The sequence below is a fragment of the Drosophila ananassae genome, chromosome 2R (genome assembly GCF_017639315.1).
Source record: "Drosophila ananassae strain 14024-0371.13 chromosome 2R, ASM1763931v2, whole genome shotgun sequence".
NCBI classification, from domain to species: Eukaryota; Metazoa; Arthropoda; class Insecta; order Diptera; family Drosophilidae; genus Drosophila; species Drosophila ananassae.
This window is the reverse complement of record NC_057928.1, coordinates 22651654-22677875: the sequence shown is the minus strand read 5'-3', so window position 1 is coordinate 22677875 and position 26222 is coordinate 22651654. Positions and strand designations below refer to the sequence as shown.

General features: G+C 43.0%; 3 protein-coding genes and 1 long non-coding RNA gene across 4 annotated transcripts in view; 2 read left to right on the top strand and 2 right to left on the bottom strand.

Moving 5' to 3' along the window:
- Positions 1–6326, bottom strand: part of LOC6507247 (venom dipeptidyl peptidase 4) — a 71238-nt gene extending 64912 nt beyond the window's left edge. Inside the window, exon 1 of the mRNA XM_014909630.3 lies at positions 5925–6326. The gene's annotated coding sequence lies outside the window, so the exon portion shown is untranslated. The remainder of the gene's footprint in view (positions 1–5924) is intronic.
- Positions 1094–4881, top strand: LOC6507814 (trypsin-7). Its single transcript, XM_001956367.4, has 2 exons — positions 1094–1939; positions 3982–4881. The coding sequence occupies exons 1-2, from the start codon at positions 1584–1586 to the stop codon at positions 4751–4753; spliced, it is 1128 nt and encodes a 375-aa protein (XP_001956403.1). The 5' UTR covers positions 1094–1583; the 3' UTR covers positions 4754–4881.
- A 1304-nt stretch (positions 6327–7630) lies between the features above and the next one.
- LOC123257097 lies at positions 7631–8199 on the top strand. The gene is made up of 2 exons (XR_006507032.1): positions 7631–7794; positions 7878–8199. It is a non-coding gene; the product is annotated as an uncharacterized LOC123257097 (long non-coding RNA).
- A 1463-nt stretch (positions 8200–9662) lies between these two features.
- Positions 9663–26222, bottom strand: part of LOC6507241 (glypican-4) — a 34313-nt gene continuing 17753 nt past the window's right edge. The window contains exons 2-8 of the mRNA XM_001956370.4: positions 16328–16492; positions 15729–15963; positions 13604–13760; positions 13272–13538; positions 11300–11862; positions 11065–11234; positions 9663–10996 (exon numbers count right to left, since the gene is read on the bottom strand). Of these exons, the coding sequence (XP_001956406.1) occupies positions 10506–10996; positions 11065–11234; positions 11300–11862; positions 13272–13538; positions 13604–13760; positions 15729–15963; positions 16328–16492 (2048 nt within the window). The 3' untranslated portion in view covers positions 9663–10505. The remainder of the gene's footprint in view (positions 10997–11064; positions 11235–11299; positions 11863–13271; positions 13539–13603; positions 13761–15728; positions 15964–16327; positions 16493–26222) is intronic.

The window sequence follows — 26222 nt, the reverse complement described above, 5'->3', positions numbered from 1 at the left end:
AAGGGTGCGAATTTGATGAAAAACTAAAGTGAAATACCACAAGTCTATGGTTTAGGTGTGTGGGCTGGAGTACATGGCTGCATATCATTCGGATTTGTAATAATATAACGCCTAAATCTCTCTCTTGCCCACAAAATAGTATTTTAGGTGTATATTTGTCGATCGTAAAGGATGTTTGCGTTGGCCGGTTGGGGAGTGAACTCTTGTTTCCACTTCCCATTTGTAAGTGTTTGCGACCCATTAGAAAATATTTTACTAACAGAGAAAAGAATTAGTCAGTACTTAGTAATATTTAAAAAATAAATATTTCAAGGTGTGAAATACGACTTGTGAGCTTATCTTTGTAAGTTTATAAAAAGGGAGCTCTAATTCCATTTCTCTTATTATAGATTGGATAATTAATTCCTATAATACTCTCTGAATTGATGTTAAAAATAAATCAGTCTGTCTGCAGCTGATTATAAAATCAATAACCTATTGATTAAAGTTTTTACGGTGTATTGACGTTGCGACCATAATAAACAAACGTTAAACAGACGATGTCGGCGACGGAAGAATCAAGAACTCCCAACGCACACACTACACCAAAAAAAAAAAAAAAAATAAATAAATACAACAACTAAGAGCCATGGCCAAAGCAAACTGTCACATTAGCATATTGGGAACGCAGGGGAGCCAACAAAAATCCGCCTGATCACAACATTCTGACTTGGCCCACTCTAAACACTGTGAGAAAAAGATGTACCTAAAATAAGGTGGCCAAAATGTTCTCTATCAAGCTAGCTCAGCAATAAGCTCATAAATTGAACTCCTCAAGGAACATATCCTTTATATTTAATACCAAATTAGTTTAAAACCTTATTTTTTATCAGTGCAAGTTCTGCCTCTGCCAGTTCTCGGCGTTCTGCTCTGCCAGCGTCGCTGTCAACGCATGCCAGGCGTGCGCATGCGCAACTTTCTTTGCTCCACCGGCGGCGCCAACGTAGCCGTTACCGTCCTCCGTCGACGTCGACGTCGACAGCGCTGTTTTGGGGGCCTTGGGACCTGGGGACTTGGGGGCTTGGAAATGGAAATGGAAATGGCTTAGTCGCTCTTCAGAGCCAGGGCCTGGTATCAGTCGGCTTGCAGACTTTCGCGTGTGCGGTGGTTTTGTGCGAACAAAAAGTAAACTAACAACTTGAATTCGAATTGGATCGCATCTGAATCTGAATCGGAATCTGTATCTGAATCTGAATCTGAATCCGAATGTGAAGCAAACAAACAAACGGATCGAGAAATTTTGCTGGGATTAGGGCGCGACTTGTTGACAGTTTGCAGTCATGTGAAATGGTTCAATTAGTGCAACAACAATAAGCCACAAAGAAAGAAACTGTGTTTGATTTACATAATTAACAAGTGGTGGGGCTGGCGCGCGGTTGAGTTCAGTTGAGATTCAGTCGAAACTCCATCCGAAGAACAAGCTGAACGAGAATCGAAAATATATTCCGTTAACGGAACCTCTAGTCGGGTATCCAAAAGGCTCATTAAGCTTACATGCATTGAATTGCATAACCAGCAGCTACAAGGCTAAAAGCTAAAAGAAGATGATGCTCCACTTACGTCACTGGCCACTCATTCTGGCCATGGCTTCCTGCCTGGCATCAGCAGCAACCGTGGGAGGAGGAGGAGCAGCTGGAGGAGGAGAACCACCATCAACGACAACATCATCTTTATCCTCAATACCGGGGAAATATCAGGCCTTGGGTGCAGCCCATCATCAGCCAAAGAAGCTGAAAATCGGAGCCGTCAACTCCGCGCCGTCAACTTCCCCATCGGATGGCAATGGCCATAAACCAGTACCAGTACTCCGGCAGAATCCGATCAAGAATTGGTTCGGTGCCTTCAATCGCAATAATTCGCCGGCAGCTCAGAACCAAACATCGCCGACATGTTCCTGCAGGTGAGTTCGCTTCCCGAAGATACAAAGATACACAAGCTACACACGCATGCACGCTGCAGATACAAAAGCTGTCATGGCCATGATGACAACTTCCAGTTAGATGGCGGGCCATGGGGGAAGGCACTGGGGGACTGGGGAAGAGTGATAAACAACTCTGGCTTGTCATTGTCACGGCATACAAATGGCACAAACAGTTAAAGTAACAGATAGATTTTAGTGGCCTGCTAGGAGATCACGCAACAGTCCCGATATTCCTGCCAAGAGATACTATAGCCAGTGTGGGAACAGCACCTCCAAATTAATTGATTGGATAGTTAATTTTTCATTTCCGCTAAGGAATTTTAACTTAGCTAGAAGGCTTTTTTTTAATACTTCTATTAATAGCACGAAGAACTTAAAAGTTAAAAAATAAACTACTACCATAAATTCCTGTTTAAGCAGCTAAGGGAACGCCTTCGGAGGCCTTTGGCACATTTTTTCTTGTCCCAAAAGATTCCTTTGGCCATCTTTTACCCGTTTCTGCAATGCCAATTCTCGGCGTGACCCCACTGCCTTGTTCTCTCTGAAGAATCGCATTCGGAATGCATTCTTGTGTGGCCATTAAACAAATTGCATTACCAATTGGGAATTCAACTTTGGCTCCAGGCACTTTGGTACTTTGGCACTTTGGCACTTTCGGCATAACCAAATACCCTGGGGCTTTACCCTATGGAACTCAAAAGGAAGATTCCATTCTTCAGGGAGTTCTAACAATTGAAAACTGAATTGCAATTCTTCGCTTGCGATTTAATTAATTCTTCCCTCTCACTGAGATAAATCTTGAGATCGTCTTCAAGCTCTAAAAATCCCCAACATGAATCAAAACTAACCATAAAGCTCTGATCCAAAGCCCACCATTCTTTTATTTGTTAATCAAGGCCCATAAACCCGTTTTATTTCTATATATAATTTTTACTTTTTTTTTGCATTTGAAAGAAGAAAAGAAACTTATTTGCATACGATTTGATAACAGTCTCTGTTTGGCTTTCGAGAACGTGTGTGTATTCTCAGATATAGATACGAGTGCGTATAGCAGATACTTTTAAAGGCGTAAGCTCCAATGCGTCATGTCATATTAATGTCTGCGGGGGTGACAGGGGAATGCCGTCCACTCCGGGGTTCTTTTATGTATTTTTTTTTTGTGTTTTTAGCCAAGCCGGCTCTGTTGGCCGTCGTCTCCTCTAAGTGGGTCGACGTCGCACATTTGCTTCTTTGTTTCGGGACGCCTCTCGACCGGCCTGGCCACCATTTTGGGGCAATGACACGATTAAACACACACAAAATCTGAATCCCAAATACTTGTTGCGGCTGGATCGATTGATTATGTGGCCAAAACACAAAAAATAAAAAAAATTCAGAAAGAAAATAACTTGTTACGCTTCCTTTCTTACTTGTTGGACTCTTGGACGATTCTTATTTTGGTGGCAAGCGCTTTTTTACACGGGTAATTAAAAACCTGTTTAATGTAACACATTCAAGTCTGAGGATGACAACCATAAAATCTGCAGAAATCGCTCATTTGTTTTAAAGCACGGCCATAAAGCAATTTGACACTTTCTTTATGCTGATGCCGGCGGGGTTGCTGAACTCTGAACTTTCCGATTCAGAGACAGATTAAGATGGATTGCCGACTTTGGCGGGTCACCCTTGACCCAGCCCATATTTTTTACCTCTGGCGACATAATTAATGTTTATATTATATATTTATGGTTTTGTTAAGTAAATGGGGTACTTTTTATTAGTTTTAATAAATGGATTTATTTTAAATTTATGCTTGGGACTATAATTTCTTAGAAAGTCTGGGGAATGTTTTTATTTTCTAAGAAATGCTAGTCATTTGGTTTTATGGCCGGTTTTATTAGTCTGGGCAGGGAATTTCGACCATTTCCGGAGAGTGTTTTCTATATTTTATAGTCAAGAATAATTTATACAAAAATTATTTCCATAAAATATATTATATTAATATTTATACAGATAACTAAAACCTCCTTCATCCCCGACAGGTGCGGCGAGCGAAACGACGAGTCCCGAATTGTGGGTGGAACCACTACTGGGGTCAGCGAGTACCCCTGGATGGCGCGCCTGAGCTACTTCAATAGGTTCTACTGCGGCGGAACGCTGATCAACGACCGCTACGTGCTGACGGCGGCCCACTGCGTCAAGGGGTTCATGTGGTTCATGATCAAGGTGACCTTCGGGGAGCACGACCGCTGCAACGACAAGGAGCGCCCGGAGACCCGGTTCGTGCTCCGCGCCTTTAGCCAAAAGTTCAGCTTCTCCAACTTCGATAATGATATAGCCCTGCTGCGTCTGAACGATCGGGTGCCCATCACCAGCTTCATCCGGCCCATCTGTCTGCCGCGTCAGGAGCAGCGCCAGGATCTGTTCGTGGGCACCAAGGCCATAGCTACCGGCTGGGGAACGCTCAAGGAGGATGGCAAGCCCTCGTGCCTGCTGCAGGAGGTGGAGGTGCCCGTCCTGGACAACGAGGAGTGCGTCGCCCAGACGAACTACACCCAGAAGATGATCACCAAGAACATGATGTGCTCGGGCTATCCGGGAGTGGGTGGGCGTGACAGTTGCCAGGGTGACTCCGGCGGTCCGCTGGTCCGTCTCCGGCCGGATGACAAGCGCTTCGAACAGATTGGCATCGTTTCGTGGGGCAATGGCTGCGCCAGGCCCAACTATCCCGGTGTCTACACCAGGGTGACTAAATACCTGGACTGGATTGTGGAGAACTCGCGGGATGGGTGCTTCTGCGATGAGGACTACTGAGTTTCGCGAGCGACGAATCTTCGCCTTAGTTATAGTGTATTCCCTTAGTAGTCTAGATCATATCTTATATTTTTATACGAACCAACTGAATAAAGTTAAACAATGTCGTAGTTTTAGATATCCCAAGACGTGCTGGTTTTTATTTGTTTTTAGATAAGTTAAAATTATAAAAAAAATATATAATAATTAAGCAAAAAAACTCGCACAGGCGAATTTACAATTCTAGCAGAACAAGGTTTCGATCCTCGGACCTCTGGGTTATGGGCCCAGCACGCTTCCACTGCGCCACTCTGCTTGTTGATTTACAGTTGTCTAAAGTGCTTTACATATCTGTTGCTGTTATTCACAGAGCATTTAACACTATGTTAAGAAATAATAATGAATATGATATAACAAACAATACTAAATTGAGTTTTAAAATGAATTTTATGAAACGATTTTGCTTTTGATTAGTAAAGAAAAATAGATAAGCAACGAAAAACTGCTTGTTGTGAACTGCTTGCTAACTGCTCTGGCTTGTATAGGTCTTTTGACACAATGTTACCAACAAGCAGAGTGGCGCAGTGGAAGCGTGCTGGGCCCATAACCCAGAGGTCCGAGGATCGAAACCTTGTTCTGCTAAGAAGTAAATTCGCATCGTGGCGAATTTTTTGCATCTCTTTTATATTTTTATTTATTTTATAAAAGCTTTATTTTTACCTAAAATAACTTTTGTTTGCCTGCAGCTGACAACTGTTCGCCGGTTTTCTATAAATTGCTGCGCGAGTAACGAGCCACAACGAAATCCATTATGACAGAGACAATGTACTCGAGGCAGGCCAACCTTCAACGGTTGGTAACTGTGTTGCAGGTAGAAGCCAAGCTCCATCCACTCCGGCGGGGGCAAGAGGCAAGCTCAAGACTTTCAGTGGTTTTATGCGGCCCAAAAAGCAAATACATATCGTTAGAAACTCTAGCTAACCTAGTAGGCGATGGGCAACAAACTGGTTTCCATCGAACAGCTGTAAACACAAGAGGGGCAAATAAAAGATGCTCGTCTCGGCGCTTGGGAGAACGGGCTTAAAAGTCAAACGGTTAACTTGGCCAATAGAGAATGAAAGCATCCAAAAATTTATGGATCAATGCGAATGTTTGTTTATTTCATTTAAATGATGGCCCTAATGGAACTTACTCGGAACTCTGTTGAAAAAGAAACAGCTAACTGAAAGATTGCTGATTATATCTATATCTTATCTGTTCGTCTTGAACAAACACTTATTGGTTAGTCATCAGGGGTAATCAAAGAAAATGTATCCACCAATTTGCAACAACTTCAATTTTCACTTTCGCTTCGCCCACTTTTCATTCCATCGCGCGACCGGCCCGAACTCACGTGCCTCTGCCCCGCCGCCTTGCGTAATTACTCAAATTTGAATATATTTGCATTGGACCAAGATTCGCACATCTCATAGATACATTTTCGTGTGCAAACACAAACACTCCAGGTTGACGTTTCGAAATTTTCTTTTCGGCCGATTACTTTTCCCGCAGCAGTTGTTTACCGTTCGCCGCTCGTACGCTCACTGAAAAAGCCGCCACAAGCTCCCCGCACCCAGACGTCTGATAATATTGTATATAAGGTACACCTCTCTATACTGAGAGAATCCAACGCCAACGGATGGATGGAGCGTCGTCTGAGATCTCAGATCTCAGATCTTCAGATTGTTTTGCTTTTGTCTCAACGCCATCTCGGAGTTTTCACGCTCCCCCCAAAACTCACCTGGCTGGCCCAGCAGCCCGCAATGAATGAATTTTCTTTTTTGGTAAATTAAAAGAAAATCATCACTACAAGATGACCGATTCATAGGTTTGTATACCCTTTCTGAAGGTATTGTAATTGTGGACATAGTGGATTTCCTACTTGATTAGTTTCAAATAATTTTTCATAATTTGGCTAATACTTAGAAGATCGGCGAAAGTCATACCTCCCGACCTTTGCTCTTCGAGAAATATCATTTCAAAACAAAACCTAGCCAACAATTAGTTTTGACTCATTTAAAAAAAAAAAATTTCAAAGGGGTAACATCATGATTTTGACCATAATTTGGTCGAAAATTTTACTATATTATTTTTTTCATCTTTTGATGCTGATTGAAGCGGACTAGAATTCCAATTCATAAATGATATTGCAATTTCTGATAGGCTGAGAAATTCTTAAGATATAAATTAGAAAGTGATTTAAAAGTTACGATTTTGGCCAAAATAAAAGAATCATAAACATTCTACCAATTTTGGCATTTTTTTATGGTAAAATGTGTATAACTTTGCCTTTACTTGGCAGATTGTAAAATCGGTTATACCTTCTCGTTATTAGAACTTCCAGCATTCATTTTTAATAAAAACCTGCGAATACAAATTTTGACCCATTTTTCGAAATTTTTCAAAGGGGTAACATCATGATTTTGACAAAAGATAGGCCCAATTTGGATTGTTTTATTTTTTCGATCTTTTGATGCAGTTTGAAGGGGAATGGAACTCTGATTCATAAATGGTATTTCGTTTCAAAATCGGTTGAAAAATGGCTAAAAAATTAGACAAGATATTTTGTAAAATGTGTCCCAAAATGACCAATGGCCATCATCCCCTTGCGAGGGTGTTAATGGTTCGGCTCCGCCCGAAATTTTCTCTTCCTTCTTGATAAAAATAAATAATGTTTAAAAATATTTTTAAATATCTTGATGCTCCTTGAGGCCTGTCAATGGGGCCACAGCAAATATGGAAAACCAAAATTTTGGCAGCATTTATGGCAGCAAATGTATGATTCATTAAAATATGAAATCATGAGATTGCAAACCGATAATCAGCAGCATACGCCTTTTCTTAATTAGCAGGAAAGCTTTTATAGTTGAAATTCTTAATTTCATTTTCCTATTTATGACCCTATATGATTAGAAAAAATTAAATTTTTCAGAAGGCATTGCTTTTTTTCAAACTGAAACTTTATTTTTTTAAACCAAGTAGACAAAGTTCCTAATGTTGAACCTTTCACTGATTCTCAGACGGTATTAGAGCAAACATCTAACCAAGACATTTCTTCTTCTAATATATATATTTTTTAAACTCATAAATTTATATCATGGCGAAGTCAAAATCACCTGGAAAGTCTGACGGGTCTGCTGTTCAGCATCCGAATCCTGGGCAACTAGCCCAAAACATCAATAAAATCAACAAGTTCATGGAGCTGTTGGCCAAAGTTATTGAAATGGAGAACGAACTGGCCGAGTCGCAAAACCATTTTGCAGCAAAATTCTATCCTGAAACTGATTCTGGTGCATCGACTGATGATGGAAGCGAATTTGGAGTTTCCCCAAAGACTCAAGGCATCAATAGTGTTAATGAATTGAATAAGAAGAATTAATATATATTTTCTTGTTTGTTGAAATAATAAAAAATTTTCGGGTTATAAATATAAATCATATACATTAAGGAAATTCTATCCAAACAGAAATATATCGTTATCAATTACCTAAAAACTGTCAGTTTTCAGTTGTCTGGTGATGACTTACAAGCTTCTTATCCAGATGGCGCTCTAATCAGCCACAGCGCCATCTATGGCTTGCTTTTTTACGAACCAGCAGCACAAATTAAAATTACAAATTGGTTTGGTTCCTTTTTTAAAATAAAAAATATACACCAAATCATAAGTAAATTTTCTTTTTATACAATGTAAATATCCAGGCCAAGGGAACCCTCGGATCGGATCCTGAACCTGATCCACTGCACAAAAAATTTTAGCTTTAAGAGAAACCACAATTTCAAGAAGGCCTTGCTTTTTACAAACTGACACATTCGTTTATTGAAACCAAGTAGACGAAGTTCCTAACGTTTACCCTTTCAGTGATTCTCGGACAGTACTAGAGTATACATCTAACTGAAAAAGTTCGTCTCCTATTAAAAATATTTTTTAACGAATAATTTTTACTATGGAGAAGAATTCCAAGTCGACTGGAAAGTCTGGTGGGACTGCGTTGGAGAAGAAGAAGCCTGTCCAGGAGGGCAATGGGCTGGATGACGAAAGCTTCCAAGCGATCGACGAGCGCCTGGCGGCGCTCCTGGCTCGTGTCAATGTCCTGGAGAGCAACCTGGTGGAGTTGAGAGATAGTATCGATCCCCATTTACAAGATCCTGAGGCTGATTCCGGAGCATGGTCCATCGAAGGCAGCGATTTTGAACTTGAAGATGATTTAGTTGAGAGCACTGAAACACTGAAGACACTAGATGACACTAAGGATGTGGACACTAAGGATTTGGACACTAAGGATGTGGACACTAAAAATGTGGTCGAGTTGAATCATATGGACGACTAATATATACTTGTTTTTGTTTGTAGTTTATGCCCATAAAAATTCTCTGTTATAACCAATATAAATTAAGAAAGCTCTGGCTACTCAACACTATATCGTTATCAATTATTTGAAAAACTGCTACAAAATTTGTTTTACTTCTCTGGTAAACCTTAAAAACTTCTTAGCCAGATGGCGCTCTAAATAGCGACAGCTCCATCTATGGCTTGTTATTTTTATGTGATCTGGCAGCACTGCGCGCCATTATTTGAAATTACAAAGTTATTTTGTTTATTTTTTGACATAAAAACTATGCCCGAAATAAATATATTTTCTGTTTTACAATGAAAGTGTTGCTAGTAACTCCCCTAAGAACAATTGAACATACAAATTTTTCTCTTTGTTATTTTTTGTATTTTTCTTTTTCATTTTTTTTAATACATATATATAAAAACTGATAAAAAATCAAAAATAAATATAAATATCTAGGTTTATTCAGTGTGTGTGTGTTTAGTTTGAAATGCGTTTAATGGCTGGCGAAAGTCAGGGCTGTCTACGAAAGATACAAATACAAAAGTCGTGGCTCGGACGCTTTTCTATGGCCTTGTTAACGTAAATTAGAGTTCAGCGTTACATTTTAATCAGATTTATCAGTTAGACTAAAGTTAGAAATTAGTTATTGCTGCTCTTGTTCGGTCTAATTGATTTCGCTTTTTTTTGTTACGTATGCTCGATGGCATAAATATAAGTATATAATACAAATTAAATATGTATATGTGTAGGTCGTGTGTTTTTCGCTTAGGTCTCTAGGGGCTAAAGTGTTTACATTTAATTTTTGCTAAACGATCACATTGAACAGGCACTCCGCACACACTCACACTCACACTCGCTCAAACACTCACTCTCACTGGCACTCAATCGCATTCATTCATTCGATCATTCATTCACACGCTCCTCATTTCGCTTAGAAGTTACAATTTCTCACTTAGACTTAGAGTTCGAGGGGTACAGGGTTCGTCGCGGGGTCTTACTAAACTAAAATGGGCTCGTTACGTATTCTCTCTCCTCTAAATTCTTCTTCTACCATAATCAGGCAATGTCCTTCCTTCAGATCCCTTAGAACACTCAAGATTGTGATTTAAACATTGGTTGGTAATCACTTTTTGCTAGATGTGTCTAATACCAATTTGAATAAATACATCTTGATTCTTTAGGCATCTAGAGTAGGCCAATTGCCGATTACATACTTGATTGCGTTTTGATTGCTTTCATCAAAAGTTTTTATAAAATTTTGGACTCGCATTTCGTATATAAAGGTTGTGTGTGTTGTGTGTACGTTTAGTTCTGCTAATAACATTTTGCTTCACGGATGAATGACTGAGAGGTGTAGGGGATGCAGATGGGCTGACTGCATTTCGCACATTGAGTAATCACAGCAAATCGGCGCAGGCGCCGCCGAACCACGCCATATACAGCGGCAGTAGATAGACAACCAGAGCGCGACGCAGCGTCATCTTCTCCGGAGCATTGGATGACCGATTGCCATCGTCGTCGTCGCCGTTCTCCTGCGAATCGCCATGGCCGCCATCCGAATCCTCGTCGCCGCCGCCGCCCTGGCGATGGTCCTCTTCGACCCTGTTGTGATCCTGGTCGAAGTGCGTGGTATGAATCAGCGGATCCTTGTCGTCCGTTCCGCCGATGGCCGGACGTGATGTGTATGTGGGCACCTGACCTCGTCGGGCACCGTCCTCATCGTCATCGTCCTCGTCGTCATCGTTGTTGTTGTTTCCGTTCACCGACGGGCGGTCTACATCCGGTTTGCGGCTTGGCTCGAAGGGTCCCAGGCCGGAGCCCTCGTCGTCGTCCTCGTCATCTTCTGACCCGGATCCAGAGCCAGCTCCACTGCCCATATATGGTTCTTCTGTTTAGGGAAACACAGAAAATATTATATTTTTTGTTGACAGAATTGGCTAGAAATTAGAAACTCACCCTGCTCACTCCACTCCACATCCTGGCCATTGTAGGCGTTGCGCAGGTGATTGATGGCGTTCTTCAGGTGGAACAGTTGCGAGGACATTTGGGCGGTTTGCTTGGTGCTGGCAGGATTGCCATTGAACTCCGGATTGGAGCCGTGTTCAGTAGTAATGGCGTGCATGTACCTGAGGAGTCAAGAAAAAAGGTCAAATTATGAATCAGAACACAGTTGGGGGGATGGTAAACCCACCTGTCGATGGTGTGGCCATTCCAGCACATGCCGTCCACATCGGAGCTGGAGGCTATGTCCTCGTTGCTGCAAACGCTGTGCGGTAGGTTCGACCAGAACTTCTTGTAGTCCTTCACCCGCTGGCGTATGTCCCGCACAATCCTGTCCAGAATCGGTTCACGTCCTCCGCCGCCACTCTCGTTCTCGTCGTCGTCGTTGTCGTTTCGATTACTCTGCTGCTTGCGTCTCTGCTGCTGCTGCTTGCGTCGTTGTTGCTGCCGCCGGCTGTTGCCACCGCCGCCGCCTCCGTTGCCCCCACCTCCATTGCCGCCTTTGCCCACACCCTGCTCCTGGGATTGCTGCCCGGAGGCGTCCTGGGATCCTGGCTCAGCTGCTCGACGCTCTCGCAGGACAATCGCCTCGTCAAGAGTGGCATCGATGTCCAGGGTGTCCGCCTCGACAGGACTCTGGGCGTTCAACACTTGGACTCCTTGCAGTTTGGGGCTGATGGAACGCTTCATCTTCTTCAGTTTGGGTCTGCCGCAGCCCTGGAACACGCGACTGGTGATATCCTGGCCAGAGTCCTAAGAAATTATACAAAAATTAGTAATTGGCAACTAATCTTTTAATAAATGATCCATAAATTCGAAAAAATCTTCAAATTAGAAAGCTCCCAAACCTGTTGCTGAGGGGAAATCCCATAACTCCCAATACTCGATAGCAATGCCATTCACACCCCATTGAGTATTGGCTCTTAATGGCTATTTATAGCTGGTTTTTATTGACCCATCCCATAGATAAGAATTGATTTCAACCAGCTACTTATTATGAGGCCCTCTAGAGATCAGAGACCTCTTCTTCTAATTCAACTCCAACTTCAACTCTTATTCCCATTCCGACAGAAGCTCTCTTGGTGTTCAGCCCTATCAGCACTCCTATATCTCCTTGGCATTTTCTCCTCTACGATTTACGGTTCATATAATTACAAAGGTTGATTCAGGTTGGCTCTAGAGTTGGCCCAAGAGTTGGGTTTAAAGTTCCCAGAGTTCGTGCCATCCTAACTGTCTAGGGGAGATGGAAATCTTCAAAAGCGTTTCTGTCGGTTCAACTAGCCGGAGGAGGAGCTTGAAGACTTCGGGCAAGAAACTAATCAGAATTAAAATTGAAAACTATTTCGCATTTTGCATTTTCGGTCTTTTATGGGGCCGTCGTTTGGCTCACATCCCCATACATGCCCCCCGATACCCTGGCAGAACAACAAATATGGACAAAAAGTAAACACATTAAAAGCCAAATGCCGAACAACAACAAGCGAAACGCAAACAACAACAATAATAGATACAAACAAAAAATCCAAAAGATACAAAAAAAGAAATGTATAAATTTTAAATGGAAATATAAATTAAATTCATATGCGAGCCAAATGTTGGGCAAATAAATCGTAAAAATGGCCAACAAAACAAAATCGTGTGTGTTTATGGATGGAGATGAGTAGGCAGATGGATGAAGGGGCAGTAGAGGGTTAAAATATTGTAGTAATCAGAATTCAATATGTTATGGGAATTCAAGTGTAAATGATTCTTCTCTGATTTCTGTTTCTCTGCGATTTAAAGGGAATTTTAGGCAAAAGATGATTCATCTTAGGGATAGTTAGACTGTAAGCTTCCATAAATAAATTTAATCTGTAGCCAAGATCTTTCTTGGATATTCCCCCAAAACGAATTACTCGAAGGGGGACTCGTTTAAAATGTATGCGAATTAACTAACCCCGCATAAACCACTCTTCAGCACTGACAGTTTTATGAGAACATAACTTAGAATCCCACTGCGAAGGGGCCGAAATAAACCTAAACTAAAATCGAGCGGCAGCTGCTGCTCCGAGTGGTCCGAAACGAGTTACAAATTGCGATTGGTTTATGCAAATACTAATGATAATGACCCCCTCCTATGAGGCAGCAGCACATCCAATTATCCCCGCAGCTGAAGATCTCACCTGGAAGTTCATGATGGCCTCGGAGATCTTGATGTTGAGCGGCTCCACCACCATCACAATGTTGAAGGAGCCCAGCAGTCTCTCGGCCACCTTGTCCATGGCCAGGGCGAAGTTCTCCCACTCGGCGTCGAACTCGTGCTGGTAGTGGAGGCATCCCTTGATCACATTTACGCAGTAGTTGGTGCAGGGCTTCTCCGTGTATCCTTTGCAGGCGCCACAATGTTGCATCTTTGTCAGGGCTCCAGTACAGTCGGCATTAAGGCGGACCTAAAGAATTAAAATTTAATTAAAAATTGATAATTTGTATCCACAAGATAGTTAAGAATACTTACATTCAAGACCTTCTTGGCCACCTCGGCGGCCGTGGCCAGAGCCTGGCCGTAGGTGCGTGTGGCCACAAAGGATCTCTTTATCTGCACGGAGAGCTTGTCCGGCACATCTCCGAAGGGCTTCAGCTCCTTCATGTGCTCGCTGACGCATCGCATGTAGCTGGAATGGGTTAAGAAACGGGTTAAGAATGCCAGGGAAAATATTTTCGTTAAGCGGCGGAAATCTGCGCTTGTAAATGGTACGGCTCAACGCCTCTGCCTCTGACTCCACCTCCTGCTCTATAACCTGCCGCTTCAGAACTACAATTTTTATGCTGAAAAATCATAAAAATAGTTTCTAGCAGCCATGTGCTCCGAGCTGTGTGTTATTGTTGGTGTTTCCCTTCAGCTGGTGCACCTAGGCGAGAGTGCGGGGCTCTAGTCCTACAGTTTGGCCATCAAGCGTGACAGTCATTGCACTTGTACGGCTGCCTTTTGGCCCCCACTGTCACTGCCTTTGGCCATTACGGCCCGGTCCGGCCTGGCCAAGTCGCTGTCCTCGGCTAAAAGCCGTTGGCTGCCCCTCTACTTAGCTAAACAATTTAGAAATTACTGCCAGTTGCATTCGCCGAGGTGACAGATCAGTCAAGCGGCAGCACCAGCTGCTGGAGCTCCTTGCTGATGAGAGGGTTGATTGAGGAGTTTCTTTAGTTAGTTCTCCTCGACTAGCCAACTAACAAGAAAACTTTTAATTGAAACTGCATATTTGCTTTAATTATTGATAGCGTCTACCCTATTTGCAAAGCCATTATATGTTTCGTGTCTTCACATATAGCTTATCAAAGTTGCCTGTCCTCTCTGTTGTGGCGCAACCCCACAGGGGTTCTCTGGTTTGTTTGCCAGACAAATCAACTGCTCGAGCTACCCCCTCATTAAACGGGGAGAACCTCAACCGCGCCAGGTCCAGGTCCAGGTCCAGCTGGCACCCGGACCTCTGCTCGTGAATGTGATCCATTCGGAAGGAAAGCCGTTGCAGTTCAGGCGACCGACCAACCGCACAGAGCAAATAAAAGCACCAAACAAATAACTCGGAACATGCACTGGGAGAAAGTTTATTAAACTACATAATAGGAATAACTCCAGCATACCTAGGTGTTTCATAAAAGAGGCCTAGCATTTTTAATCAAATTTATTGAAACAAGTTCTGGTGGAAGCAAGTATGGTCGTAACTATTTCTCCAAGTGCAAATGGGGGTCTGGGGCAGGCAAGTGGCGGCAATTACGCGACATCGTTGTTGTCGATGCCTCTGTCCAATGGCAATAAACGGACAACGTGCCAAAGCACGTACGACAAACTAAAACGATGACAATAAAAGCGAATCGCAGGCATTGCCAGGGAGCTGGAGGAGCTCCAGCTCACAGGAGGAGCTGGAGCAGAAGCCAGTGTTAGGGCCAAAGTCTGAGCTCAATTGGAAAGCGCGTGGGTAACACGAGCCTCCCATTTGGGGTGGGGGGGGAGACAGCCCCAGCCCGAAAGTCATTTGGCCAAGTCGTCGTCATCGGTTACCGGAGACCCGTTCCGCCCGTTCCAGGGCAATGAGCCAAGTGGGCACAGTTTTCGCTTCATTTTTATTTTCCTGCCCGGAAATGCGAGCAGCTGACACAGGAACTAGCATAAAGTGCGGTTTTTGGTTTTTGGTCGCGTTATGGGATTGCTTTTTGGCTTACGGGGAAGAGAGATGAGATTGTCGGTTGGCCCACATGAGTTGGTAACTGGCAAGGATGGGATGTGGGCGGAGAAGAGATTCCTACAACTCCCATGTGGGAGAGCACTAGATAACTAGATTCTGGAACTGGAACTTCCTTCTTTTTTTTTTCGTTTGTAATTGTTTCAACCGCAATAGGAATAGGCTGGCAGAAACAAAAGACCTCCTAAACTCGAGATGGAGAGTTTCAGAGTTTCAGAGTATCTGAAATCCCACACCGATCGTGTCAAAGTTTTGTCAGCCAAGTCGACAGTTAAATGTCGACAGCCCGAGACACTTTGCGGTTTCACACGTTTTGTTTTTGTTTGCCGGCAAAACAAGGCCTCTAAAATCTGTTGCGCTTTTTTTCGGTTTCGATTACACTTTTGATATCGTAGTACTCACTTTTCATCAAAGGTATACTGGGTATTCAGGACGGTGAACATCTTCTGGTAGAGTGTGTTGAAGAACTTATCCATGACCTCCAGCAAGTCCACTCTTCCGCGGGCAAAGTAGTTCTCCAGTTCCTTGAACAGATCGGAGAAGACGTACGAATTTCGTTCGTAGATGATGCCATAGGTTCGGATGAACATGCTGTTGAACTGCGTCCGGGACTCTTTCAGCAGGGCCAGGAAGATGTCTGCCAGAAAGAGAGGAAAACCGAAAACGAATTAGTGAAAAATGCACTGAATTAATTGCCAATCAGTATTGGGGCGGGGAGGTACTAGAGAGAATAAATAGCACACATCCGTTCGCCGAACAGAATCTAGAATGTTTGGAGTTTGGTTTTATTTCTGTATCTGTATTTGTATCTGTGGCCTGTGCCACTGCCACATCCGCTGGCATCCGAACAACATCCGCATTGTCGCCTGCCACTTGACATTGTCAGTTTCTAATCCATTTCCCAATAGATCGAGGGCAGAACCACTTGACACCCGAACAGAAATCTCTAATCTGTGGCAGGTTCAAGTGGCTTGTTGAGTAACTAGTTTGGGAGAACCTACCGTTGAACTTGGTCGCCTTGCTGCCGAGGATGCCCGACATCCGGGAGATCTGCTCCTTGGTGTGGCTCTCCAGTTGCGTTCGGGACTGTATCGCCATTCGGGTCTCCATGTTGTAGGTGCAGCAGGTACCCACCGATGGGGACTCGCAGTAGCGCAGGCTTTGTTCTGAAATAATAAATAATAGTGACATTAGTTTCTGCTTATTTTTTGGTTAACTGAAATTTGTTTGCTTAAACATTAGACCGATTTCCAGAAGCAGACCGATGATGCTTTATGTTGCATCACTGGCTGCCACGAATGGGGATTTATCAGAATTCCGGGAACTGCCACTGGAACTGGAACTGGCCCTGGAGTGGGGCAGTGCAACTTGCCACTTGACATGGTAACCAAATACCAAATACCAAAAAAACCAAAGCCTGACCGACCGGAGCGGACCGGACCGGACCGGCTAACAGCGTTTCGCTGGAAGAAAACAAACGAAGCGTAGCTACCGCGTTGAAATGCAAGTAGTAACCCGAACCTTAGAGAGTAGAACCTAGAAACCACGGATACGGATGCCTAGTCTCTGGTGTTTTATTTAAGCAAACATTTAACACATTTTTTGAGAGAAAATTAGAGGAAAATATGCATTAGTTCCCTGCACTCTCTACCTATTTCCCCCAAACTTTGTGTGTTTTTTATGGCGGCTGTTCCTGCCTTGTTTATTTAGACAATTTTTCAGAGGGATGGAGGGCGAAAGTTCGACACTAATTGAAAGCAAACAAGTTGGAAGTTGTATTCCAAAATTGAATCTGAATCCGTGCTTTATTTATATTTGGTTCGTTTTTTGTGCGCTCATAAATTCCTGGTGCCCAGTTAAATGCATCATCTGCTGTGCACACAGTATATGGACTGTAGTCGGGTTTGTTTATTTCTTTTATAAATTTAGATACTTTAGTGCACATCTTTTCGACAGTCGAATCTAAACAACAGCTCCATGAGACTCATGGCTCCAATCCCCCAACATTCACTCTTTTTATTGTCTGTGCTCGACTGCTCCGTTTTATGGTCTTTACTAATTGTTATGTTGCACAAGATATGAATGGAGTGTGGCGCACAGATACTTGGAGCCTTGGAGGTGGAGAGTCAAGGGGTCTAGTCTAGTCCTTCCAGCATATCCTGGGGCTTATCTAAATTGGCTCACAGTCTGTGGTTTCCCTTTTTAATTGTCTGTTTGGGGAGTCCTGGCATGTGACTGGCATGGCCAATGTTTGTCGCAGATTTCTCAGAGTAGACACGGCCATTCAAGTTAATTGAAACTGTGGCCGATAGCGAGGCTCAAGATTTGATGGCCCAAATGGATAGTCACAAGATAATTGAAATCATAGATTGAGGCACTCTCTCTTAAGATATTGCTTGTTTAACTTTTCAATCAGGCCCTTGTCAGTCCATTAACCACATCCTTATTTTCCCCAGGAGAACCAGGGCCCTTAACTCTAACTCTACCTATACCGTGCCATATTTTCCAGGATACCCTTGTTGTTAAATCCATTAAAGTGCCACGCAAAATGATGGCCATAAACCATTGGTTGGCCCTGGATTGGGTCACCCCTTCAGAGATCCCTCGATCTAATCGATAGACCACCGTGGCTAAAATCTATGTTCAAATATCCAAACGGCATTAAAGCCAGCCATTTTTATGAATTGCTGCATAATTTTCCCCGAAGACAACACAATGGCAAATGGGAGATGGGAAATGGGCTCTGAGGAGGGGACTCCGCACAGATAACAAATGTTGCCAGGCGGTGGCAAGTTCATGGCTGGAAGGATGGAAGGTGTCATGAGCATAATAAATGACCTCAACTTACCGATATGGCATTTTCCCTTTTTATTCTAGCTGACTCTGTGAAAATCACCCCGTTGTCTAATAGAAAACTTTTGGCTTTGCTTGAAAGCAAGGAAAGCGAAGCGAAAAAAACACATCAAGTAACCAAAAAAAAAAAAAACCACCCAGGAAAGTGGGAGTTGGGGAAAACAGAGCACACCCACCCCCTGGGAGAGCCGTGCTGGTCACATGTTTTCCATTTCCACGCGCAATCTACTTAGTTACCAGGAGGGTGGCAACAAATCTACACAGAGGGAAAAGGTTTCCTTAAAAAAATAATAATAAAATACTAACAGAAACCTTACTTAAACGCATTCTTAAAACCCTTCTTTATTTACCTTAATATTTAATAAAAATTGTTTAATAAAATTTCTCTTTGTGGAGGACAAGCCATCATGTGGAAGTGAAATTTCATTTCAAATGATTTACTGTAACGATCAACAAACGCAGGAATTGCCCCAGACAGACGAGGGACTGGTGGGGTGGTGGTTCTTGTGGAGTCTCAACCCCCGGGGGTGTCGCTTAAAAGGGTGCGAAAGTTTAGCGAGCATATCAGAGTCAATATCCGAGAATATCTGCCAGCGATAAGTTCGGGGTGAGTGTCGAACGGGAGCTCAGAATTCCAGAGGAGGATGATATTCCAAACACCCGAGTGCCTCTCCAAGGTTACAGCCACCTCTCCTGATGGCAAACTTTAAGCTTATCTCTGTGGAGGACACTTTAAGAGGGGAAACCGGGTTGCCCCTAACCGGGATGTTCAACAGGATGCTTGACACCAAAAACTGGCAGGAAGAACTGCTGCACCCCCGACACTTTTCGAACAAAGGAAACCGAAACAGTTACCATGGGTGCAGTGTTTAGATATTGTGGGTGGATTGGAACTTTATTAGAGACTTTATGAAATAAATGTTAATATAACTATATTTCTTTCTCTCTATAGTTTATAAAGTATATCTTGCTTCTATTCCTTGTCTAAACACTCTTTTTCTTCTCCTGAAAACAAAACATTTTCGTTATCAATACAGTTTCCAAGCTTATGCATTTTCCGCTGCACAATTCTTGCCGGAAATGTCCCACTTCCAGTTCCCAGGCTAGCACACTTGTGCATTCAGAACTTTTTCCATGCCACCCACCACCCACTACCATGCAACCCAGTGGCATGCCACCCATTCTCATCCATTATCTCTCTAGTTCTCTTGCCATCCACTCTTTGTGCTCCACTTGGAGATGAAAAGCGCAAAACAAAAACACATTTGAAACTGCCGGCGAGTGAAAAGCCATAGCCACAAAACAACAGTTGCATTTAGACAAAGGCAGACGCCAAAAACTAAAACTCAACACCACCACCCACATCCCACTATGCCACCTGACACCAACCACCACCCACTATCAGTTTTTGGGGGCGAAAATGCAGGGAAAACTTTACTTTTGAGTCGAGTTTCAATGGCCACTACAGAAGCCACAGAGGGCAGACGGCAGGAGTGTGGGAGGACATGGGTGGGGGTGGGCTAGAGAGAGAGAAAGGTCGCCAGGATTCTCACTCATCGCTTCGTCCTTTTTGGCCTGGCACAAAAATGCGAGCCGGCAACAGGACCAGGAGCCCAGGACTAGCCAGCAGGAGGACTCTTTCAAAACTGTTGCACACGTGGGCGAAAAGTTTTCAGCAAAAAAAGGAAAAATATATATATGTATATATATATGTGGCATGTAGAAAAAGGGAGAACGAATAGCCAGACAGGGAGAGCACGAGAGAGAGGCAGGCAGAGAAAGCAGCCCCCGAGAGAGAGAGAAAGGCTGCGAAAGGGTCGTTGCACGCATGTAGCTTTCACTTTCCGCCAGGACCTGCCTTGCCGCCAGGGGGAGGATAGTTCGGCAAAGTCACCCCCGAAAAAAAAAAAAATCATCAAAAAATTCAAGCTGTCTGGGAAGGAAATTGCATTAGGCGAAGAAAAGGTTAAACAACCTGTGAGCTCCTGGCCAGTCTGCCCTCTCTTTCTCTTGAATATCCTGTCTGAAGGGTTTCCTCTGTTCTGGCCATTTCCAGCCCCGGCAGTTCTGCCTGATTTTTTTTTCTCCACAAAACTGAAATGATGGAAATCTGCTTGCTCAAGTTTTATGCTTATGGTAATGAGTTTTAATTAGGCGCCCAGCAACTGAAAGCAAGCAAAAAGGGAATCACAACCACCACCACCATTTCATCCTCATCCCCACCCAGTCATTATCATCCTCATCCCAACCACCCAACCACCCACTGAGCGGCACTACCCATGGGCTTTAAAAACGGCAGCAAAGTTTCTGTTCTGTTTTTAATTCGCACATAAATTGAAAATTATTCTTTTTTTTTGTTTCCCAGACTCCTTCCGTCTAGGATATTATTCAAATTCCAGCAACATCTGCCACTGACTTGGGAGTGGGAGTTGGGAGTGTTATTTATTGGGTCAACTCGCAGCAAGGTTCCCTCACAAAGTAGTACAAACTTTGCGTTTATTTTCAGGTCAGCGATTGCAATTAAATCTCAATTGTTTTTTAAAAAGAACTCTGGCCTCAGTCTTCTGTAGCTTTTGAATTTTTGTGGCTCTTCGCGGCCACTCCAGAAATAGAAACAAACAAATGCTGCAACAAGAAACCTGCAACAATCTCCCTGCAACTGCAATTGGTACACATGTTCGAGTACCACCCGTTGGGATAGCCAAGAAATCGGACCAAATAGAGTTATAACCGAAAAAGAGAAAATTTGTACAAATGTTGGCCCACTGGGAGGGTTATGGGATTCGCTTCCTCTGGCACTCCCATGGCCTGCCATCGCCTAGCACTTCATTTATTTTATAGAGTCTTGAATTGGGATCTTGGGGAAATGGAATTGGAAATGGGACCACCCGTCAGCGTATATTCTAGATATTCTGGATATAATAATTATGTTTCTCTGGGACTTGATTTTCCCTAAAAAAGAGGTCTCTAATAGAGGCCCTCTGTTTATAAATCTCCGCCATTTATAATCTCAGACTAGACAAATGTGTCTGCCGTTGAAAAGTTTTGTCAAAACCGTTCGCTTTGCAACATTCAGTTGAATGAGGAACGTCGCAACGTTGAAGGCGTTGACTGATAATTTTGCATCCGCCGGGGGCATGCAACATTTAGCCTGCTCCACCTATTCGCGCCATCCACCATGTGCCACAAACTCTGCCGGCTACGTGTAATTACACAAAACGTAGGCTAAAATGTTGCATGGGAGATTTTTTTTTTTTTTCTCGGCCTTCCTTTCTTCGGCGCTGGCTTTGGAGTCTTTCTTTGCTTTCTTCACGTACGAGGCGGCTCTTTTAGGCGTAATTAAAATTACTCGACAGCGGGGGCAGGGAGCAGGGGCAGGAGGCAGGAGGCCAGGGGAAGGGGGCAGGATGGTGGTGCACTCGATGTTTATGTTGCAAACACGTTTCATGTAAACACACAGACGGAAGAAGAGAGAACATTTTCAAGAAGATTTTTTTTCCTTCCTGGTTAAAGGGAGGTCGGAGGTTGCAGGTTGCAACGTTGCAAGTCGCAGGGCTTTTTGCCTGATGAAGTGACAGCCCATATTTCTGGCATTTGTTTTGGCTGCCAAGAGCCAAGTCGGCCGCCCAGCTGCATCTTTCTATTCGAATGACAATCCCAGAATGCCACATTATGCCAGAATGTGCGAAAAAATGTTCATCAACATCGACCGGGGCAAGGTGCACCAAAATAGCGCAAACAAAACAAACATTTTTTTGTTCACATCCCCAGGGCGTAATTAGCCACCGGGCTGCCTTCGAATGTGAAACATCTGTTAATTGGGAAACAAAAAGCGGCAAAAGCTAGAAATTAAAACTTCAACTCGACCAGAAACATTCTTAAAGAGAAACAGAGTATCTAACTTGCAACTTCCTTGCCACATGTGTGTGGCAGATACCATAGAATATATATTTATCAATCTTTTCCAATGCGGATATAATTAATTTTCACCAGTTTCCACTAAATTTGCTGCCGCCCTAATTACTGGAGACATTTTTTGGCTCCATGCACATTGCTCATACGCCCCATTGTACAATTTTCGGGGGCAAGAGCGATACGTGTAAACAGCAAACAGGTTAAACACACACACACGGTACACAGTCTACTACCAACAATGCCATTAATCAAATTTTATTGTTTAATTAATTTCGCTTGAATGAACCAGAAACTCCAGAAAAGAGGCAGGAGGAGGTGGGATGGAGGCTATGGGCCAGGCCGGCGGCCAAAACAAACAAATCAGCCAGAAATAGCTGAGAAATGGCATTCAATTCGTTCGATTTCAAAGGAAACCCACCGCTGCCAACCTGGTACGAAATTCAGTCATTGTTTACCCGCCCGTTTGACAATTATTTTTTCCCTATTTATTTGCAATTTATTCGTTCTTGTTTTTGACGATTTGCCATGGCAGCTGATGGGGTAACATTTATAAATTTATTTCTATTTGAATTATGAATAAAATCAGTGATTCTTAGAGGCCTGAAAGTGTTCTACTTCGAATGACAATTTCATTCAATTCACTTGACATTTTCGCACCATGAGGCATAATTAGCCAAACACACTCGGCTCCGTTGATGTTTTGACTGGATTTAAATTCGATTTTGGACACGAGATAAAAGCCTAGTGACAGATAGAGAGCTGGCCAAGAGGGGGAATCGGCAAACGGATATACCGAATGCAGGCAACGTGGCCGAGAGTCCACTTATTCAAAGCACGTTTCTGCGGTTGGATTTTGCTTTGCTTTAATTCTGGCTCTGATTTTATTTTTTTCTACAAGCTTTTTGCAATGCCGAAGACATTGGACTACGTGTCGCTGTCAAAGAGTGATGGATTTTTTTTTATTCTGCGGCCAACACGAGCAGCATATTTTGCGTCCCAATTAAAAATGCTCACAATGACGAGTCATCGATTCAATTGGTAGACATCCCGCTTAAGCCATAAAAGAGCATTTAAGCCTAAGACCAGGCTCGGTCCGGGCTCGGGCTGGCTCTCACCCATTTTTGCAAAAAAAAAAACCGCAAGCGTTTAACCGCAAAAGCCATAAAAGCTGAGATTTCTTCTACAACTACAGTTCAGCGAAAAAAAAAAACAGAAGGGCAAAGAAATAATAACCAAATCTCTCCCCTCTGGTTAAAAACTGCTTTTGACCACAAAACAATTTAATGGCCGAAACGAAGACGCGGGAAGCGAAATAAATTGCCTAAATTTTAAAGCTCATAAATGATTTAATTTGGAGAGGTTCTTCTGGTTAGCTGGCATGTCTTCCCATGTAATGGACCTGGAAGGCAGATCCAGATGCAATCAATATCAAAACGAAAGCTATTGTCTTGTGGTTGAGTTGGAGATAATGTTACTTTGAGATATAGATCAGGCACTTCGAGGGAAATGGATATCACAAATGACTCACATCAGGGTCGGGGGAATCTACAGAACCCATGAGAAATTATGAAATTCTTGGAGCCACCACCGAGCAGGTGGACCATCGCATCTCATCTTTTATATTGTTTGATTGTAGCATTTTCCGGACAATTGATTTGCTCTTGAAAACCCATTTGCAGGGAATATAAAGCCATTTTCAATAAAGGAAAATCTTAAATGGAATTTATTAATATTTATTAGAGCAACAACAGCGGCGAGAGAGACACACACAGACCGTTGATAATTAATTAAATCAATAATCGATGGATGGCTGGTGTTAGAGGAGAGTCTGGAAATAAATTCTATAAAATCCATGTGGACATAATCGAGCATAAATTCCCCAAAACAAAAAAGGCCTAAACTCAAGCTGTGAATGGCAACAAAGCGGAGAAAAGGTCAAAAATATAAAAAAAATACAACAAATTGGGCAAAGGTCTGGTAGGCAGGTAGAGGAGAAACTAAGGATGGGATAGGATAGGATATATAAATATGTATGTATTTCGGAGAGAACCTTACGACACCCCTAAAAATGCTAATGTTGCATGCCACATAATCCTGTTAGAGACGCGTGAACTGCTAGAGAATGCCAAGCCTGGCCAGCAAGACTCTCCTGGCCGTTTCGCATGTGACAACATCATTTGTGGGCCTGGCCCTACTTTGTCTTAAGGTCCCCCCCTTCTGATTGCTGATGATTATTAATCATACACATTTCTGTTTGCCTTTAGTCGGCATACTTAATGAGCTTCGAACAACTAATAACTGGGCTTTATTTGACAGTTTATGGGCATTTAATGTTGGGGAGAAATTCGGCGTTTTTTCTGCGCTTCTCATTCTTCTTCTATGGCCGTGGAATAAATTAACAAAAATCTCTTGGCCCGGCCAAGAGTCAAATGTCAACAGACCAGTTTTTATAGCACTTAAAAGCCCATAAAATAAAGATATCACTTGCGGCTTGTCGCGACTCCCAGTTGCAACACAAGCCACACATACTTGTGGCACAGACCCTCCCCTTTCCAATTATATTTAGACAGCCCGTCCTGGGCTGTGGCTGCAACGCCCACGCTTCTTTTTGGGGGCACCCTCGAGTGAACTCGCTCTAAAATATGATTATATAGACGCTATAGATGCTGCTCGGTCTGGCTGCCACCACTTATAAATTATCTTTAATGACAAGTGCACTAAACTAAATAAATTGTTGCCGACTTAATAACGTAATTCTTCTCTGGCCCCACCACCACCACAAGTGGGCGTTGTCTGCCCCAAGTCTCTCAAAGAAAAGATTCCTCAGAAAATAGTTTAAACGATTTATGGATCTGCCAGTTTGGGGATTGTATCAAAGGGGCTCTTGGATTACAACTGACGGATAGCGACACTTGGAGACAGCCAGCAAACGAGTCACAAATTTATTCCTGTTTGATGGCCACTTTAAAATAGAACTAATATCTCTTTAAACTTAAGCTTATTCCATTATATTCTCAAATTTAAATGCAGAAACTGCTCTGGACAATACGTTAATGAAGAAAAATGGCATCCTCTGCAGCATCAGCATCAGCATCTTCATTGTTGTTTGGAACGCCTCTTCATAAAGCCCATGACTGCAACACTATTTATTTAAATTGAAGTGCAACAAAGGAGCCACAAAAGAGGTCTGCTCCATGGAGTAGCAACTACAACATTGTTCGTCCGGACTCCGGGGTGTTAGATGAATTTGCAGCCTGCAGTCTCAGTCTGCCTGCCCACTTTCTTTATTTACAGGAACTCTCTTTATTGTTGAGGCAGAGTGGGCTTTAGTTCAGAGTGTGTGTATGGCAGAAACGCATATTTATTGCTGATAAATTGTTGCCTTATATGGTGGCAAGTGGCATATGGTGGGTGGCAGGGTATTTGGGCAAAAATTGCAGCTGTTTAATTAGCAGGCCAGCTGTCCCATCAACTCTGTGGCTGTTGTTGATTTCAATCAATGCCAATTGATCGCAATTGATTGGTGTTGCACTCCATCGAAGAGATTCCATGGGGCATGCACCCCACGAATTTTCAGAAAAATATGGAAATAAAATACTACTCTTACGCGGGGAGTGTTCTTCTCACTTTCAACACAGTATTTCCAATAATCTTACATTATTGTAGTTGAGGGATCTATGGAATCCCATCCAGAACTAAATGTAATGCGTCATTGGAATATTTTTTGAGAAAGAAATCGATATCATTTTGGAATTGGAATGACGCAAGCGGAACAAACGCAGAAATAATATACGAATTGTGTCAAATGAATTTGCATAAGTGGGAACTGCGATGAAAAATTATTAAAAATTCATTAAGAAGCGAAATCAAGACAATTAAGAGACATCGAAGATCGAATAACCAAATCGATTCGAATCGAATAATCAATGGGGCGTTCTGAGTATCAGAGACTTGGATGGCCGACTGGCCCACCATTTATCATTTTGCTTGGAAATCGTTGGGGATCTTAAACAGAAGGCCCGCCGCGATGATTCCTCCACCAAGAGGTTCCTACTTGCCGAGAGATAAACCAAATAAACACCAGGCCCAGAGAACAAAGCAAACTGGATGCTGGTCATCAGTGGACTG